The sequence below is a fragment of the Podarcis raffonei genome, chromosome 10 (genome assembly GCF_027172205.1).
Source record: "Podarcis raffonei isolate rPodRaf1 chromosome 10, rPodRaf1.pri, whole genome shotgun sequence".
NCBI lineage: Eukaryota > Metazoa > Chordata > Lepidosauria > Squamata > Lacertidae > Podarcis > Podarcis raffonei.
The window spans coordinates 72359688-72379073 of NC_070611.1; the positions used below are offsets into that span (position 1 = coordinate 72359688).

A 19386-nucleotide genomic window follows, 5' to 3' on the forward strand; every position below is an offset into this window, starting at 1 on the left:
CAACACAGCTGTTGTTGTTGTTTAGTCATTCAGTTGTGTCTGACTCTTTGTGATGGACCAGAGCACGCCAGGCACTCCTGTCTTCCACTGCCTCCCGCAGTTTGGTCAAACTCATGCATGGGGACGTCTTATACACGGAAAAATACGGTATATAATTCGTTATTTGAACTATTGGTTTTAATTGTACTGTATTCTGTATTACAGAAGAGGCCCGAAAAGGGTGGAGAGGTTTGCTAGGCTCATACATAGCCCCCAATTGTTTGGGAAAAGCCCTGGGCAGGTGGGGACTTCATCTGATTCATGGGGGCTGATGATGAGCTGCTCTTCTCATTAGCCCTGACATTTGGCCAAGTCTGTACAGATTAAGTCTTTGTCCATGGAGGTCCAACAAAGGTCCGTATGGTTAAAGCTCTGGTTTTCCCAGTAGTGATGTATGGAAGTGAGAGCTGGACCATAAAGAAGGCTGATCGCCGAAGAATTGATGCTTTTGAATGATGGTGCTGGAGGAGACTCTTGAGAGTCCCATGGACTGCAAGAAGATCAAACCTCTCCATTCTGAAGGAAATCAGCCCTGAGTGCTCACTGGAAGGACAGATCCTGAAGCTGAGGCTCCAATACTTCGGCCACCTCATGAGAAGAGAAGACTCCCTGGAAAAGACCCTGATGTTGGGAAAGATGGAGGGCAGAAGGAGAAGGGGACGACAGAGGACGAGATGGTTGGATAGTGTTTTCGAGGTTACCAGCATGAGTTTGACCAAACTGTGGGAGGCAGTGGAAGACAGGAGTGCCTGGTGTGCTCTGGTCCATCACAAAGAGTCGGACACAACTAAACGACTAAACAACAACAACAACATACAGATTGTGTTCTTGCTAATAAAGAGTTAACTCCATCAGTGTGATTTACTGCCGGCCTGCTCCTTACAAGAGGCTTGAGAAGGGGTTGGAGAAGCCCATGGTGTGTTGCAGTGAGGAGGAAATGTGGGAGAGTGTGTTCCCTGGGGCCAAGAGGAATATTTCAGTTGTATCCACCAGAGGTCACCAAATATCACTTATTATTTGATGATGAACACTGATTACAGGAACGTATTTCATAGAGTTGGAAGAGACCACAAGGGCCATCGAGTCCAACCCCCTGCCAAGCAGGAAACACCATCAGAGCACTCCTGACATATGGTTGTCAAGCCTCTGCTTAAAGACCTCCAAAGAAGGAGACTCCACCACACTCCTTGGCAGCAAATTCCACTGTCAAACAGCTCTTACTGTCAGGAAGTTCTTCCTAATGTTTAGGTGGAATCTTCTTTCCTGCAGTTTGGATCCATTGCTCCGTGTCCGCTTCTCTGGAGCAGCAGAAAACAACCTTTCTCCCTCCTCTATGTGACATCCTTTTATATATTTGAACATGGCTATCATATCACCCCCTAGCCTCCTCTTCTCCAGGCTAAACATGCCCAGCTCCCTTAGCCGTTCCTCATAAGGCATCGTTTCCAGGCCTTTGACCATTTTGGTTGCCCTCCTCTGGACACGTTCCAGTTTGTCAGTGTCCTTCTTGAACTGTGGTGCCCAGAACTGGACACAGTACTCCAGGTGAGGTCTGACCAGAGCAGAATACAGTGGCACTATTACTTCCCTTGATCTAGATGCTATACTCCTATTGATGCAGCCCAGAATTGCATTGGCTTTTTTAGCTGCCGCGTCACACTGTTGGCTCATGTCAAGTTTGTGGTCAACCAAGACTCCTAGATCCTTTCCACATGTAGTGCTCTCAAGCCAGGTGTCACCCATCTTGTATTTGTGCCTCTCATTTTTTTTGCCCAAGTGCAATACTTTACATTTCTCCCTGTTAAAATTCATCTTGTTTGTTTTGGCCCAGTTCTCTAATCTGTCAAGGTCGTTTTGAAGTGTGATCCTGTCCTCTGGGGTGTTAGCCACCCCTCCCAGTTTGGTGTCATCTGCAAATTTGATCAGGATGCCCTTGAGTCCATCATCCAAGTCGTTGATAAAGATGTTGAATAAGACCGGGCCCAAGACAGAACCCTGTGGCACCCCACTAGTCACTCTTCTCCAGGATGAAGAGGAACCATTGATGAGCACCCTTTGGGTTCGGTCAGTCAGCCAGTTACAAATCCACTGAGTGGTAGCATAGTCAAGACCGCATTTTACCAGCTTCTTTACAAGAATATCAAGTATTTAAAGGCCAGCTCTTTCTGGACAGCTGACCTTCCGCCCTGCTGGTCAAGACAGTGACTTCTACACTCCCAGCAGCTGCAGAGGATTTGAAGCCATATTTAGAGGAGACACTCAGTACAGGCTGTAATAGTGTAGCCATGTGTCCTACTTTTCAGAGAACTGCACTCTGTTTGCAGAGCTATCGTAGAAGAAGAAGAAGAAGAAGAGGAGGAGTTTGGATTTGATATCCCGCTTTATCACTACCCTAAGGAGTGGCGGGTGGTGCTCTGGGTTAAACCACAGAGCCTAGGGCTTGCTGATCAGAAGGTTGGTGGTTCGAATTCCCGCGACGGGGTGAGCTCCCGTTGCTCGGTCCCTGCTCCTGCCAACCTAGCAGTTCGAAAGCACATCAAAGTGCAAGTAGATAAATAGGTACCACTCTGGCGGGAAGGTAAACAGCATTTCCGTGCGCTGCTCTGGTCGGAAGCTGTATGCTGGCTCCCTTGGCCAATAAAGCGAGATGAGCGTCGCAACCCCAGAGTTGGCCACGACTGGACCTAACAGTCAGGGGTCCCTTTACCTTTATTTTTTTCAAAAAAAATTTATTGGTTTTCACAATATTATAAACAAACAAACAAACACACAAGACAAACAAACATAAACCATAGCCTTATTGAAAATTACACTTATTAACTTTGTTAAGTGACTTCCTTGCTTCCCCTTGGTTGAATTTCATTGCATGTCCTTTTAACGGTTTTCCAAATCCCAATTCTTATGAAATGTAACTTAAACATTAACATCCTTAAATCTTCACATTATGGAATTAAACATATTACCGGTAATTCATCACTTACCTTTAAGGAGTCTCAAAGTGGCTAACAATCCCCTTTCCCTTCTTCCTTATATGAAAGTGCCCTCTATTTGACGGGCCATCCTGTCAAAGTCCTGTCTAAAGTTAAAGACCACAAAACGTGGGATGGAGGGCCTTTGATATGCCCACCAACCGTTAACACCTGGACAGCACACAGAGCAGGCACTCAGCTCACCTGGTTACAGGTGAGCCTAGTCGCTGCCAAGCAACTCTCAGCACCTGGGCAACAGAATAAGCAAGCACACATCTGACCAAACTCTCCTCCACAAGGGCAAGATGTACTATATAGTATTTCTATTTACATTGTAGGACTTCGTTCTAAACTTACAGCATCTATAAAGCACCTCATGCAGATTTTATGCAAATATGTGCCCGCCCCTTTTGGCAATGCCTAAGAGTCCACTGTAGTCGCTGACTGGACCTGGTAGTGGTAGTAGTAGTAGTTGTAATAATAATAATAATAATAAATAATAATAATAATAATAATAATAATAATAATAATAATAATAATTTATTTATACCCCTCCCAACAAAAGATTAAAAATACATAATCAAAAAAGCGATTGTGCTGGTTTTGGTAGTGGGCTGCATGTGCGTGATATCTGCTGGAAGGGCAGCCCCCCCAACCTATACATAAATTCCTGCAACAAAGCGACACCACACAACTCATGGTATTCAAACCAGGCACACGGATTCCAAGCAGCATAGAAAGTCCTCGCAGCAGTATCTCTCTTCCATGAACCTCATTTTCTCAATATTTATATTCCACTTAATAATAAGTTTCAAACCCTCTCTGTTTAGTTGTGGGTGAACATATCAGACGACACAGCGATTCCTCAAACAGCTCTTGTTTATTCACAGGCCAGAACAGAACTGAATTGAACTGAAGGGTTCAGCCAGCCTGCTTATATAGAGCTCAACTACAAAGCAACAGTAACCACTTTCTGTAACTATCCAATCACTGAACATCCCTTTCAATCCCTTGTTTGCATATGTGGACCTGAGTGAAAACTACAGTATCCCCCTGCTGGCCCAGGGTGAGAACTTCAGTACATAGCATTCTTGAGACCCTCTTTCGTAGAACACCCCCTATGTGACGCACACAAACTTATGCTCAGTGGCTAATGTTTTAAGAAAAGAGTTGGTGGGGCTAACTGGGCTCGGAAGAGTTGCAAATGGGGTGTAAAGGAAAACCCCTTTGATGAAACCTGGTCTCCCTTCTTTTTATACCTAAGGGAAGAAAATAATAAAATAAAATAAAATATTTTATTTTCTCAGGTTTTAATCAACACATTGTGCCTGGTTTTTTGAGTTGCCTTGGAACTGCTATTGTCACACTGTGTATGGCTTTGCGCTGTGTTTTCTGTTTTTTTGTAATTTGTATGTAGCCATTTTACTGCATTTTAAATAAACAATGGTTTTAAAAAAGAGAAGTTGTGGGGCTTACATGTTTCTTTTCTTTCCCCCAATTTTTTTTATTGATTTTCCAAATTTATAACAAATACAACACACAAAGAAAAAGACATTAAAATACTAAAAAGAAATAAAAATAAAAGAAAAAGACAAAAATATAAACCAATATTACTCTAGAACCCTATTTCAATGACATTGTTAACTGACTTCCTCAAATCCCCCCTATCTGAATTTCATTGACTCACCTTGTAACAGTTTTCCAATATCCTCTTTCTAATAAAATTACCTCCTTCAAATAACTATCTTCCTTTCTTTTCAACATGTCCTGGGCTTACATCTTTCTTAAGGTCCAGCCTATGGTCCTGGCCTTCCTTTCTTCAACACCTTTTACACCCTGCCATCATGCCCCTTATGGTATGACATCATTATTATTATTATTATTATTATTATTATTATTATTATTATTAAAAATATTTTATGCTGCTTACTATACACTGATCTCTGAAGAAGTGTGCATGCACACAAAAGCTTATACCAGAACAAACTTAGTAGGTCTATAAGGTGCTATTTGACAATTTTTTTTTTATTTCGACTGCATCAGACCAACACGTCTACCTACCTGATCTCTGAGCGGTTTACATTAAAAAGTTTTTTAAAAACTAATAAAACAAGGCAAAATGATACACATGTCAATAAAAACAGAACAAAGTGGTAAAACGTTATTACCCAGGGGACCACTACATAAAAAGGTGTGTTTTCAAGAGGTGTTTTAAAGTACGGCTTTTCGACTTCCAAATGGCACATTTCAAAAAGTGTTTCAGCAGGGTATATGTGCCACCACCAAGAAGGCCCTCGTCCGAGGTGTCCTAAAGGGACATAGCTCTCAAGTTCTTCTCTGAAGAACTCATTGATCAGCCAAGGCCTGCTCAAGGCATTTGGGCACCTGAGGCGAACCACAAAATGGGAGACCAGGAAAGAATGGATCTGTGAAGATCTACATTAGGAACAAGCGGGAGAGGGGTATCAAATAAACCGTACCCTGTAGTTGTAGTGGGAATCAAAGGCTGTTGCTGCAGCAGCAGGGTGTGGTCTATTTTTTTACAATTTATTTGGTTTTTCAAATTAAAAATTCCAAAATGATATATAGGTGGTACATGACCCCAGTCAAGCTTGCAAAAATCTATCATTTGCCCGATAATAAATGTTGAAAATGTAAGGAAAATGAAGGTACATTCTTTCACCTTTGGTGGACGTGCCCTAGGATTAAGGCTTTCTGGGAAATGATATATAATGAATTGAAAAAGGTATTTAAATATACCTTCTTGAAGAAACCAGAGGCCTTTCTCTTGGGCATGGCCGGCCAAGTGGTGCCAAAGAAAGACAGAACTTTTTTTATGTATGCTACAACAGCAGCAAGAATACTCATCGCAAAGTATTGGAAGACGCAAGATCTACCCACTCTGGAAGAATGGCAGATGAAACTGATTGACTGTATGGGATTGGCAGAAATGACGAGCAGAATCCGTGACCAGGGAGAAGAGTCGGCAGAAGAAGACTGGAAAAAGTTTAAGGACTATTTACAGAAATATTGTAAAATTAAGGAATGTTGAATGATGTTGGATTGAAATTGAGTGGTTTCTAGCTGTAATGATATAAAGGAACATGGAAGAAAAAAAAAAGGGTTTGGATAGAAAATAAGATGATATTATAAGCTGTAATGCTTTAAGTTAAGGATTTGCTGAACAAATAATTTGAAAGGGAATACAAGAAGGGGAGGTATGAGGAGGTCAGAGAAATATGTTACTGAAAAGATTGTATTATGAACTATATGTCTTTTTTAATCTTTTTGTTTGCTTTTTGTTTGTATAAAAAATTTGAAAACCTTAATAAATATCCTTTAAAACAATAATAAAAATAAAAATAAAAATTCCAATCCTACTAACGATTTTAACTCTTTACAATGGTCTTTAAGGTAAGTTATAAATTTCCCCCATTCTTTGTTAAAACTTTGGTCTTCTTGATTTCTGACTCTTCCGGTCATTTTAGCCATTTCGGTACAGTCCATCAACTTCATCTGCCATTCTTCTCTGGTAGGGACTTTATCTTCTTCTGTATTGTTTTTAATACTCAGTTGGAAGCCGCCCAGAGTGCCTGGGGTATAAATAATAAGTTCTTCTTCTTTCCAGGGTGGGTGCGTGTGTTCTAAATCACACTGTTATGTACTGAGTTGAATAGGATCCAAAAGGTCTGATTGGTGCTAGAACAATAGGATCCAATATGGAGCCGTCTGATTGGTCCTAGAATAATAGGATTCAGAATGCAGCTGTCTGATTGGTCCTAGAACAATGCAGCAGTATGATTGGTTCACAGGAGCCACCCAATCCAGCTCCAGGTGGAAGTGAATCCGCAACCTGATTGGCCTACAGGAGAATTCCAGAATTAGCCAATCACGTGGGGCCCATTGTGTAAATAATGTATATAAAGCAGATATTTTGGGGAAACTTTCATTCCTCACTACGATGAGCTGAATAAAGAGAATGAAATCTACTCTCGACTCTGAGTATATTTCACACACCATTTCCTTAGTGGAGTGTGAGACCAGTACTGGCTCTTATTCACCCAGAGGCCACTGCAGAGGCAGCATCAACATATAAAAACAATCAATCCTTTCCTGGCAAGGCTGTCCTTTCAAGCAGCCAGAAACCCAACAGGTGCAGCAAGCCAGATAAGAGGGAAGGGTTTTTTTTACCCCCCCACGTGCGCTGCAGCTGTTGAACTTCTGCCTGCCAAGCCAGCTGTTCCAAGAACAGTTGCAGAGGCAGCATCAACATATAAAAACAATCGATCCTTTCCTGGCAAGGCTGTCCTTTCAAGCAGGCAGAAACCCAACAGGCGCAGCAAGCCAGAAAAGAGGGAGGTTGTTTTTTTTACCCTCCCTATACTCAGCTGTTGAACTTCTGCCTGCCAAGCTGGTTGTTCCAGGAGCAGCTCGATAATAAGAACAACAACAGTATTGTTACCGGAAAAATTGTTACCGGATATTTTATTTTATTTTAAAAGGCTGGTCCCCTTTCACATTACAGTATTAGTGAGGAGAGAGACAGAGAAGGGCGCAGCAAGCCAGATAAGAGGGAAGGGTTTTTTTTACCCCCCACCCACGTGCGCTGCAGCGGTTGAACTTCTGCCTGCCAAACCAGCTGTTCCAGGAACAGCCCAATAATAATAATAACAACAGTATGATATTTTATTTTATTTTATTTTTAAAGGCCGGTCCCCTCTCCCATGATTAGTGAGGAGACACACACACAGAGAGAGAGAGAAGGGCCGGCTCCCTTTTTCCCGCCTCCCGGCGCAGGGCGGGCCACTTCCGGCCGGGCGCGTGCTGCCGCCCGGACGCCTTTGGCGGCGGCCCCCCGCCGCCCGCCCGCCCGGAAGTGCGTCGTCGGTTGCCGTCGGTTCCGGGCGGGAGCGCCGCGAGCCAGCAAAGGACGGGGCAGGACGGGGCCTTCGCTGCTTCGCTGGGCCGCGCGGGGGTTTTCCCCCCCCTTTTCCTCCTTCCGCGGGGCTCTTTTCCTTCCCTCAGCCCCTCGGGGAAGGCGAGTCGGGCGGCGTGGGCCTTTCCGCTGCCGGGGCCTGGGCCGAGGGCGCTGGAACTTTCTCCCCTCACGCGGCTGACGGGGCGCGGTTTCCGCGGCGGGGGGGGGGGCGGGCGAGGCCTCCGCTGCTGCTGCTGCTGCTTCTTCCCTCTCCCGGTAATGGCTGAGGAGGCCTGAGGAGGAAGAGGAGGAGGGATGGATCCTGGAGGCGGCGGCGGCGGCGGCTGCCCGGGACCCGGCACGGGCGGAGGCTCCGGCGGAGGCGGGAAGCCCAACCTGCAAGTGGTGTACCAGGCCGTGCAGGCCCTGTACCACGACCCGGACCCCAGCGGCAAGGAGCGCGCCAGCCTCTGGCTGGGGGAGCTGCAGAGATCGGTGAGCGGCTGGCGGGGGGGGGCAGGCGGGGTGGGGGGTGGGGATTGGGGGGAGGGGAGAGGAAGGCGGTGAAACGCCCCCCAATGTGGGGTTGGGGGTTGGGGTGGGCGAGGGAAAGGGGAAGAGCAGCCCAGGCTCACCAAAGGCGCATGGGGAGCCCCGGAGGGAAGGAGGATTCCCCAGGCCAGGGCGCACGTGGGGGGCAGAGGGCCAGGCGTGGGGGTGGGTTTTTTTGGGGGGGGATCGGGGAGGGTCAGGAGAGGGTCGAGGCGGGCCATGGAGACAGGCGGGGAAAGGAGCTAAGAAACTGGAATAGTCGTAATAATTGTGGGGGGCAGGGGCCCAGGCGTGGTGGTGGTCGTGGGGATTGGGGAGGGTCGAGGTGGGCCATGGAGACAGGACGGGAAAGGAGCTAAGAAACTGGAATAGTAGTAATAATAATTGTGGGGGGCAGAGGGCCAGGCGTGGGGGTGGTGGGGTGGGATTGGGGAGGGTCGAGGCAGGCCATGGAGACAGGCTGGGAAAGGAGCTCAGGAACTGGAAATTTAGTAGCAATAATAATAATATTGGGGGGCCAGAGGGCCAGGCGTGGGGGGGATTGGGGAGGGTCACGCGAGGGTCGAGGCAGGCCATGGAGACAGGCTGGGAAAGGAGCTCAGGAACTGGAAATTTAGTAGTAATAATAATAATATTGGGGGGCCAGAGGGCCAGGCGTGGTGGGGGGGATTGGGGAGGGTCACCAGAGGGTCGTTGAAACAGGTGGGGAAAGGAGCTCAGAAACTAGAACAGTAGTAGTAATAATAATTAATAATTGTGTTCTGTTGCCCCAAGTCGCTCGGGGCGGATGCAGTCAGAAAGGGTTTGGGCCTCCTGCAGACGGGATGTGGGTGGGAAGGGTCTTTGAAGCCAAAGGGTCAGGCTCCTGTTCTGAAGGACCCTGTGGGATTGGGCTGAGGGGGACCAGGAGGAGATACCCTGGGAGGGAGCGATAAGCTGGGGCTGTTGGGGCGTGGGAAGCAAGTGCCAGGGCAGCCAGAGGCAAGGAGAGATTCCAGAGGGTTGGGCAGAGCTTGGGTGAGCAAAGTAGATGTGGGGGATTCTGGGAGGGTGCCGCTTGGAAGGCTTGATGGGGTGCGTGTGCGCAGGCCTCCAGGGACGTTGGGTACGGGAAGCGGCTTTGGGATATGAGTAGACTTGGGGCTTTTGCAGAATGCCGGTGAGTTCCCGTGCGATGAGTTTTAAGGCGGCTTCTTCAGAGGCCTTGCAGGGCAAAGGTGGGTTCCTGAGCAGTGGCTTCTCAATCGGGTAGAATCCAAGCCCTTCCCTTTCTCTCATGCTCCCAACTGCATATGTAAGGGGACTGGCGCACACCTTCACAACCACCCACACCCAGCACCCTTTTTCATTCTACTCCTTTTGCAACCGCCGCAGCATGGGTGCTGGAGAAGTAGGCCCGGAGGCTCATTCTGTAGATGAGTAACCGTAGTCCTCTTTGGAGAGCTGCTGCTGTTTCCTTGATGCGTGAGAGAAGTTTCAGGCATCGGATTTAACTGGCTGTGTACTTTGTGGTGCAAGTCATGGCACTCCTTTCCAGAAGAGGTGGGGATTACAGTTCAAAACGAACGTTGGAAGCACCATAGCTTGATTCTAGCCCAGGACTCGTTCTGAGGAGTTGAAGATATAGATACCGTAGACGTAACTGTTGTGACAGATCTCTTGGCATCGCTCACGGATTCTTCAGCACTTGGCATGGATTTATGCAGAGCTAAGCAAATGTGTGTGTTGTCAATTCGTGCTGTGCCATAAACATAAAAAACTGAATCATGGTGCTAACGCTTCTCTCAAAATAAACCCTGGTTTTAAAAAACACATAGAGATACTTCACTGCAACCTGTGTAGTTTGACAAGCTGTTTGGATTAAAAAGCAAATCTTATTGATTTGGGAGTGTCGGTCATGTCCCTTGTTGTAGTATGCTGCTTAAATCCCTGAGGCTGTGGAAAAGTTGTCTCTCTTGGCCTCAGTCCTGATGGTTTCCCTTATCTCTGATTTTTGCCATGGTGCGTTTCTGTCCAGCTGCTCTGGGTTGTGACACCAGGGGGAGACTTAACTTCCTTTTATTCCTCCCAGCGGCAAGCTTGCATGCCTGGATTATTCTGAAACAGGCCTGGTTTGTGTTGTGGTAGCTTATGCAAGTTCCCTGCCTGTGAAACTCTAAGCCTGCCTCTGAATGCTCAGAAGCCCAGGCTTCATTCGTGGAGGGTAGGAAGAAAATCTAGCCCCTTTTACTTTAACACGGGCCTTGAGCCTGCATTTTTGCCCGGTTGCGAAACTCACTTTGAATGTGTGTGAGATAAGGAAAGCTGCTTGTACTTTGCCTCACTCTCCTGGTCTTGCAGTTTCTCCCTGGGAAGCTGTAAGTTGCTTTCAGAGACCAGAGCTACAGGTTTCGCCTGAGAATTTGAGGGATTCCATGCAGGGAAGCAGCTTGGAGCCAAAGGAGCCTGAATGGTTACTGGCTTCTTAATAGCTTGAATGCAACTGATCTGGTCCTGATTTCTTCTTTGCCCGGCCTAGGGAGCTGGGAGGAAGCCACTGCAGTGGGTGGCGGAGTGTAAGGTAACTTCTCCCTGCAAATGTTGATAAGGTTTGGGTGCATTCTTGGGAGTCGCGCCCATGTCTAAAGATAGTTGCAAAGCCAGTGTGGCCCAGTTAGACCTGTCTTCTAGCCTCTGCCATGGACCCAATTTCACTATTTTAGAGCACCAGAAACTCCACGAAACAAGTGGACTCCCTTTTTGGGATTTCCGGCAATATGAATGTGCTAAAGCTCTGGTATGCAACTAGTTTTACTGAAGGACTACTTTGGGAACTGCTCTGACCATGTGGGCTATAATCCCTGTCCCCCTTTCCAGGGAATGCTATTTATTTATAGGATAGTTATTTTATTTTGCTTACTTATTAATACATACAAAACAGGAACTCAAAGTACATAGTTCTCCTTTTCCCCATTTTATCCTCAACAACAACCCTGTGAGGTAGGTTAGGCTTAGAGTTGGTGACTGGCCCCAAGATCATCCAGTTTGATTCATGGCTGAGTGGAGATTTGAACCCTGGTCTCACCTGGCCTAACACTCTAACCACTGCACCACATGCATATAAACAACGCTCATAATATATATTCTAGAGGGCAATTCACAGTCAAAATTCATAAACAGTATTCATAAATAATAATAAACAAAATACTAATAATAAACTTTAATAAAAAAGCACCGTTGTAAAAGCACCGAAAGTGCTTCAACGACAGTAGAATTACATAATAAAAAAGCCAGTGTTTAGAACTTGTTGAATCGTAATTTTAAAATACTATGGGCGCAGCCTCTTTGCACTTCTCTCGCCTCTGGGTTTGCAGCTTTAGGGCCCAATACAAAGGACTGCCCATCTCAACAAAAAAATTCCCATTTCTGGTTTAATGCACAGTGCGTGCCGGGCCGGTCTTACTTTGAGAAAGTTCTTACTTTGCTTTTCTCTCCCGCAGTCATTCAAGGAGGACAACTGGTGTGCCACTGGGCTCTTGGGACGCTTTTTAAACCCCAAATCTACTCTTTATCTTTCAGAATCATGTGTTTTGGAGGATTTAGGCTTGTTCAAATATCCTACAAGTAGGGAAAGTGTCCAGCTGCGACATACAGCAATAATTGTGCCTTTTGGCATCTTAATGACTGACAGATTTATTGTGATAATGTGCTTTTGTAGGTAAGGAACTGAGTAAAGGATAGACCCCAGGGGATGGGAGGGGTTAACCCTTCCATACTAAAAACAGACGTGTGCTTGAGTCCATTTTAAGGTATCTAAAGAAGAAATAGAAAAAGGTAGGTTCAGGCGTGCCCAGAATGCATATGTGTCATTTTTATACGTGCGTTAATATGAGTGCACGTGTTTACCTGGTAAATCTTCCCGCTAAATCCAGTGGAGCTTATTTTCCAGTAAATGTATACAGTAGTAGGTTTACCTTTTAAGGTGGCCAAAGACTTTGCTCCAGTTAACTAGAAACACAAACAGCCTATGTGCTAGAGTTGGTACGTTAAAGATGCCTCCCAAGCTGAGAATAAGCCTAGTGGCTTACACTCATAGAGTTGGAAGGAAACCTGAGGATCATTTAGCTCTGGGGGGGTCAGACCAGCGACCGGGGCATTGTCAGAACCATGCACTAACCAGCCAAGCTGCATGAAATAGCCTGTGGTTCAAATCTTACCTTTGCCGGAAACTCGCCTGGTGAGCTTGGACAAACAGACTTTTCTTTCAATCTTGTCTCCCATACATTTTTATCCTATCCCTTCCCCTTGTAGGTGTGGGTAGTATACAAGACACACCCACGCACCCCACGCTTTAATCCTCATAACTCCGTGAGATAGGTTAGACCAGGAGTCAGCAAACTTTCCCAGGGGGCCGGTCCACTGTCCCTCAGACCTTGTGAGGGGCCGGACTATATTTTGAAAAAATAAAACGAACGAATTCCTATGCCCCACAAATAACCCAGAGGTGCATTTTAAATAAAATCACACATTCTACTCATGTAAAAACACCAGGCAGGCCCCACAAATAACCCAGAGATGCATTTTAAATAAAATCACACATTCTACTCATGTAGAAACACGCTGATTCTTGAACCATCTGCGGGCCGGATTGAGAAGACGATTGGGCCACATCCGGCCCCCAGGCCTTAGGTTGCCTAACCCTGGTTTAGACCGAGAGAGAACATAATCTTGCTTGCAGGTGTCTTGAGGACCCAGACACCTGGAGGAAGATGGGACTCATAGAATTGCAGCGTTGGAAGGGATCACGAGGGTCATCTAGTCCAACCCGCCCCCCGCAATGCAGGAATCTTTTCTTATTTATTTATTTCCTTATTTATTTATTTTGTATTTTTGCCCTGATGATTCATTGCTGCCATCCAATGTAAGAGCTGCCCTCGTAGGACTGGGCACCATGCTGGCATCACCTTTCTTCCTCTCACCTAGAGGGGCAGACGTGACCGAAGATGAGCAATTGTCGTGAGTGAGATGATTGAGCAAAATTGCTGACTCTGGCACGTCGAGCCTTTTCTGTTCTGCATGCCGGTATTTTGCTCTTTGTTCGATTCTGTTCCAGTTCTGCTGTGCAAAGAACTTTATAGCCGCTCTTTGATCACGTGAAACGCTGTCCCGTGGAACTTACTGGTGATCCAAATCAGTCTCCCTTAGCTTGCTGCTCTCCAGATGTTTGGAGCTGCAACTTTCACAATCGATTCTGGGCACCATGGCCAAGTGGATGCAGCCGTGTCACTTGTGTGGGTTTGCCCGTGATGCTTCCCATTTGGCTGAATCAGAAGAGTGCAGCGTTAAAGGGTCCGTCCTAGTAGGCATCTGAGGTGTGGCTGGCCCTCCACATTGGTGCTGTGGCCTAGAGAAGTCCTTGTCATCCCCGCGAGAGTCTTCCTTGTTGACGTTCAATTCCTGGCCTCCAAGGCCAAATCTCTCTAGGCCTTTTGTCTCCTAGACTTCTCCCTCCATACGAAATAGGTAAAGGGGCCCCTGACCATTAGGTCCAGTCGTGGCTGACTCTGGGGTTGCAGCGCTCATCTCGCTTTACTGGCCGAGGGAGCCGGCGTACAGCTTCCGGGTCATGTGGCCAGCATGACTCAGCCGCTTCTGGCGAACCAGAGCAGTGCACGGAAACGCCGTTTACCTTCCCGCCGGAGCGGTACCTGTTTACCTACTTGCACTGGTGTGCTTTCGAACTGCTAGGTTGGCAGGAGCTGGGACCGAGCAACGGGAGCTCACCACGTCGCGGGGATTCGAACCGCCGACATTCTGATCGGCAAGCCGAAGAGGCTCAGTGGTTTAGACCACAGCACCACCCGCGTCCCCTCCATAGGAAATACTTTCCCCCTTTTTATAGTGCCATCTAAGCCCATTGCACTTGGTTAGAGGACAGGTCCTCTCTTCGATTGCTGGTGTGAGCAGGAGGGTTGGCAGAGGTGCTGACCTACTTGAAGGATCCCGTTTCCACTTTCAGGGAAACGAGACACTCTTGCCTGTGGAGAACTCTCTTCCCTTGGTTCTCCCTTATTCACTTTCAGGCGTCGCCCTGGGCTTTTTTGCGCATTTGCCTGCTGGGTGGCTTTCGGGACAAAGCCAGGCCCACTCGCAGCCTCCAGATTAATGCATTTTCTGCAGCATTCGGGACTTGCACAGGAGTGAGTCAGGAGGCGCTGCAGAAGGAGGACGTTCCACCCTGTTCCCAAAACTAGTTTCCATTCAAGCCCTTCAATGTATTTTTATTACTCTAATCTGTTGAGGGGGTTGTGCATGGCGATCCAGTTTCATTCTTGACTAGAGCATGTAGGCAGGAGGTGCAAAGGGTTTTGCAGTATTTAAGAGGAAGCTGGGAGGGTAGCGTAGCGGCTGAGATCCAGACATCCCAGGGAAGAGAGGGGCTCTGCAGTGCTGACCCAGGCAGTATTTGGGCCTTACCTGAGAGTCACCTGATGTGGGAAGCCCGCCCCCCCCCCGCTCCAGTGATTGGCTGCCAGTTGCAGCCCCTTAGTGTTGAGGGGGGGGAAAGAAACTCTGCACATGCTCAGAGCTGCTCTTCTCATGACAGTTGCTGCATATGTTGCAGAGTTGATCTCTAGCTCTGAGAAACATTCTTGAGTTCTTCTTTTGAAAGGCCTTGTTCAAATTATTCCCCGTGTCGAGGAAGGGTTAGGTGGGGATGGAGAGAAATGTCTGAAAATGAGAGTGGCGAGGAGAACAGTGCGTGGGAGAAAGTAAAAATCAGGTGTCGGCTAGATGCCTGGGGAAGAAGATACCTAGTAGAAAAATAATAAAAAGTCTGTCTAGCTTATAGTATCCTGGATTGAGGCATTTTATTGAAGGGTTCACCTGTCCCCCTTGGGCTGAAATGCTTTCAGAGTATCCTCACCCCCGCACCAATGGTTTAGGCTAGGCATGTCCAAAGTCCGTTTCAGGGGTCTAACCCGGCCCACCGGTCGGTTTGATACGGCCCCTAAAAAACTCAACAACTTCAATCCTAAATTTTGGTTGGCCCCCACGGCCCTTCACTTCATCATATCTGGCCCTCTTTGAAAAAAGTTTGGACACCACTGGTTTAGGCCCAGACAACCATGCTGCTCCTCCAGGATGCTATAAACTAGACGATTTTGACCACAACTCCCAACACAGTGTGCCAGCTGGCCCAAACCTCTATTCCTCCTGATTCCCATTTTGCTCTTCCAACTAATCACTAACATTTCATGACTACTGAAGATGCAGGTGCTGTTGTCATTAGGCTGGGTTTTTTGTTTAAATAGATAGTGTGAATTTTGGATTTATTTATTTTTTTCTGCTTTGCAAATCTGCCCCTTCTTGAGCACGCTGATAACCTCCCTCTTGTTTCTCTGTAGCACAATTTTTACTCCTGTTTCGGCCGACACCCACCACCCGATTTCACTACTGCAGGCAGTGATGTGTTAAACAAGAGCAACCCAGAACATTTCGCCTCCCTTTTTGGAGACCCACTCCAAGTTGGCATAGGCCAGGGGTTGGCTCAGTGCTCGTAGCCTCCATGGTTACTTGCCCAGGGCAACTAGACAAAAGTGGCTCTTTGCTAGCTGCTGTGGCTCATTCCCCGCCAAGGGCCTCTTCAAATGCGCTTGAATCAATGGTTCTCTTCGCCTCCTGCAACGAGACAGCGTCTGGCGGCTCAACAATCTTCCACAGGGTGTTAGAAACTCAGATATATAATGCAATCGCCAAATGGCACCTTGCATCTCGGCTACAGTTGCCACCAAGGAATGCCTAGGTGCCATTTTCTTTTGCAATGAAATAATAATTATTATTGTTATTATTATTTCATTTCTATACTTCTGTATATTTTAAAGGAAAAAAAATCTCAAAGCAATTTACAACAAATTAAAATTTCAAATAAAACAATCCAGAATAAAACAAATTCAAGCTTCAAGGAAAATATTTCAGATCTTTCCCTAAGGGACATTTTGCTTTCCCCATGTTTATTCACCTACTAATTTATATAGCTGCCCCTAGCAGAAGTGGATGCGGGTGGCGCTGTGGGATAAACCACAGAGCCTAGGACTTGCCGATCAGAAGGCTGGCGGTTCAAATCCCCGCGACAGGATGAGCTCCCATTGCTCGGTCCCTGCTCCTGCCAACCTAGCAGTTCGAAAGCACGTCCAAGTGCAAGTAGATAAATAGGTACCGCTCTGGCGGGAAGGTAAATGGCGTTTCCGTGCGCTGCTCTGGTTCGCCAGAAGCGGCTTGGTCATGCTCCACATGACCCGGAAGCTGTACACCGGCTCCCTCGGCCAGTAAAGTGAGATGAGCGTCGCAAACCCAGAGTCGGCCATGACTGGACCTAATGGTCAGGGGTCCCTTTACCTTTACTGTAGCAGAAGTACTCCAGGAAGCCAGTGTGGTGTAGTGGCTAGAGTGCCGGACTAGGACCTGGGAAATCAGCGTTCAAATCCCCGCTCAGTCATGAAGTTCTGTGGGTGGCCTCGGACCAGACACAGCCACCTAACCTACCTCGCAGTGTTGTTGTTGAGATTGAGGGGTTGGGGGGTGAACCATGTACGCCTTGGAGAAAAAGACAGGAGAGAAATGCAATGAATAAACTCTTCTGCTTACCTGCGTAAGAAAGCCGGAGAGGTCAGCCAGATGGAGAGGTTACTTGTCAACCTGGCGCCCACAGATCTCCCCATAGTCGCAATTGGACCCACACCAAATGTGCCTGGCTAATTTCTAACACTGCTCACATACTCAGGATCTTGCAAGCTGTGACCTTTGTTGATGCATCTCTGCTGGCATTTTTATGAAACTCTTTGAAAAATCTTTCCTGTGGGTGGTGATTTTGGGCTTTCATGGCCCCTCTCTTTCTTCCTTCCTCTCCTCGACTGCCTGTTTGGCACAAAAGTTGGTAGGCAGCGAACTTCCTGAAGTCCGATTTCTCCTCTTGGAACGCTTTCCTTGCCATAAGACATGACAGCATTAACACTGATAGTCTTTCTGAAATTTGGTTGTAGTCCGAATCAGGTTTGCCCTTGATTAATTCATTTCAGTTCACGTTACTGTTTTGAAACGTTCAAATCGAAATCGCCTCGGGTGTGCTTGACACTGGGTGTCAACTGCTTTGGGAAGATGGCGGTGTGCGCTGAAAGGCGGTTTATAAATCTCCAAACCCATAAAAGAGAAGCAAGTTATGTTCTCTGCCCCAACCCAGACTGTGACCGGGGGGCAGCTTTGAGCGGTCTTGTGGCCTCCCCAGGAAGCAGGTGGGCAGGAATCGCCACAACTGATGGGGATACCCCAAATCTCAGTCTTTCAGCCAAACACAGAAGAGTGCGGCAGGTTGCTTTCTGGAATCTAAATAGAATTGTGGTACATACATGCCATCTACCCCCCTAAAACAGTTAACAATCGCTTTGGGAATTGGGTTTCTAGTGCAAGGTCTGCTTGTCTGAAAACTCATCAATATTTCAGCTGTATCCTCCAAATAGCTTGTTTGCTGCAAATAAACTTCCTGTGGTGATTCCTACAAACTTTCCCAAGGCAGCAGCAAGACATTTTTTTTAAATAAAGCCCAGTTATTTCTCTCCTGCTGCCTTTTTTTGTCTGTTTGGGCATTTCAGATCCTCCTGAGAGCCGTTTTTGCAGCCCATTTTGAAAACACCGTCGGTGGGTAACCAACGTGGTGCCCTCTGGGCGCTGCTGGACTGCAAAGCGCATCAGTTGCTTAGAGCGTGGTGCTGATAACGCCGAGGTTGCAGGTTCAGTCCTGAATTGCAGGCGTTTGATTAGATGACCCTTGGGTCCCTTTCAACCAGGGTGGATAAAAATCAATGATTTGAAAAATAATAATCAGATTTTAAAAATTTAAATCGGATTTTTTTTATTTAAATCAAAATTTTAAAATAATATGCTTTTGGAGAAAACATCTTTCTAAAGGTAGTTTTCTATTTAAGTTACATTATAGTCCAAAGGCTATTCATCAGGAAATAAGGATTTGTTTTAAGTTTTTCATGTGTGCTAAAACTCAGTCTGAGTTTTCTTTCAAAAAATTGTTTAACCACACCAGTTAACAAACCTGGATACATATGCCATGATGTTATTGTTTTAGTTAAATAAATAGTTATTAGGGAAATGTTTGTTTTTCTCCTTCTAATAAGCTACAGCAGAAAAGTTGTCCAAATAAAAACAGTTAACTTATTAAACCTCACAATAATTTCATAATTATCAGTCTGTGTATTTCTAGCAGTATAACCAAATCAGTAATTTTTGATCTAATTGTAAAAACTGCACTGAAGATTTATTCCAAAAACGAAACCTTCATCTGGTTGCAGATATTAAGATTATACCAGCAAGAATGAGTCTGTAAAAAAAAAAATTAAATCAAGTCTTACTGACTGGTGATTTAAATCGTGATTTAGACTGATTTGATTTAAATCAAATCCACCCTGCTTTAAACGCTATGATTCTGTGACCATTTGCCTTGCTGGCTGGGGCTGATGGGAACTGGAGTACCCCTTGGCTTGCCCTGAGTTCCTGTGCCCCTCAATGATGCTTGCAACTTTATACGATTCCTGCTGCAGGCTGAAGTGACAGCTTTCATTCCCTCACCCTTTTTTGCAGTTGTTGTTGTTTAGTTGTGTCCGACTCTTCGTGACCCCCTGGACCAGAGCACGCCAGGCACTCCTGTCTTCCACTGCCTCCTACAGTTTGGTCAAACTCATGCTGGTAGCTTCAAGACCATCTTGTCCTCTGTCGTCCCCTTCTCCTTGCGCCCTCCATCTTTCCCAACATCAGGGTCTTTTCCAGGGAGTCTTCTCATGAGGTGGCCAAAGTCTTGGAGCCTCAGCTTCAGGATTTATCCTTCCAGTGAGCACTCAAGGCTGATTCCCTTAAGAGTGG

At 46.5% G+C, this 19386-nt stretch overlaps 1 protein-coding gene across 2 annotated transcripts in view; it reads left to right on the top strand.

Moving 5' to 3' along the window:
• The first annotated feature begins 8148 nt into the window (after positions 1-8148).
• TNPO3 (transportin 3) overlaps positions 8149-19386 on the top strand; it is a 46353-nt gene continuing 35115 nt past the window's right edge. The window contains exon 1 of one of the 2 annotated variants that reach the window (XM_053404696.1): positions 8149-8421. In XM_053404696.1, coding sequence (XP_053260671.1) covers positions 8242-8421 — 180 coding nt within the window. In that variant the 5' untranslated portion in view covers positions 8149-8241. The remainder of the gene's footprint in view (positions 8422-19386) is intronic. The other variant, XM_053404697.1, reaches the window with a different exon arrangement.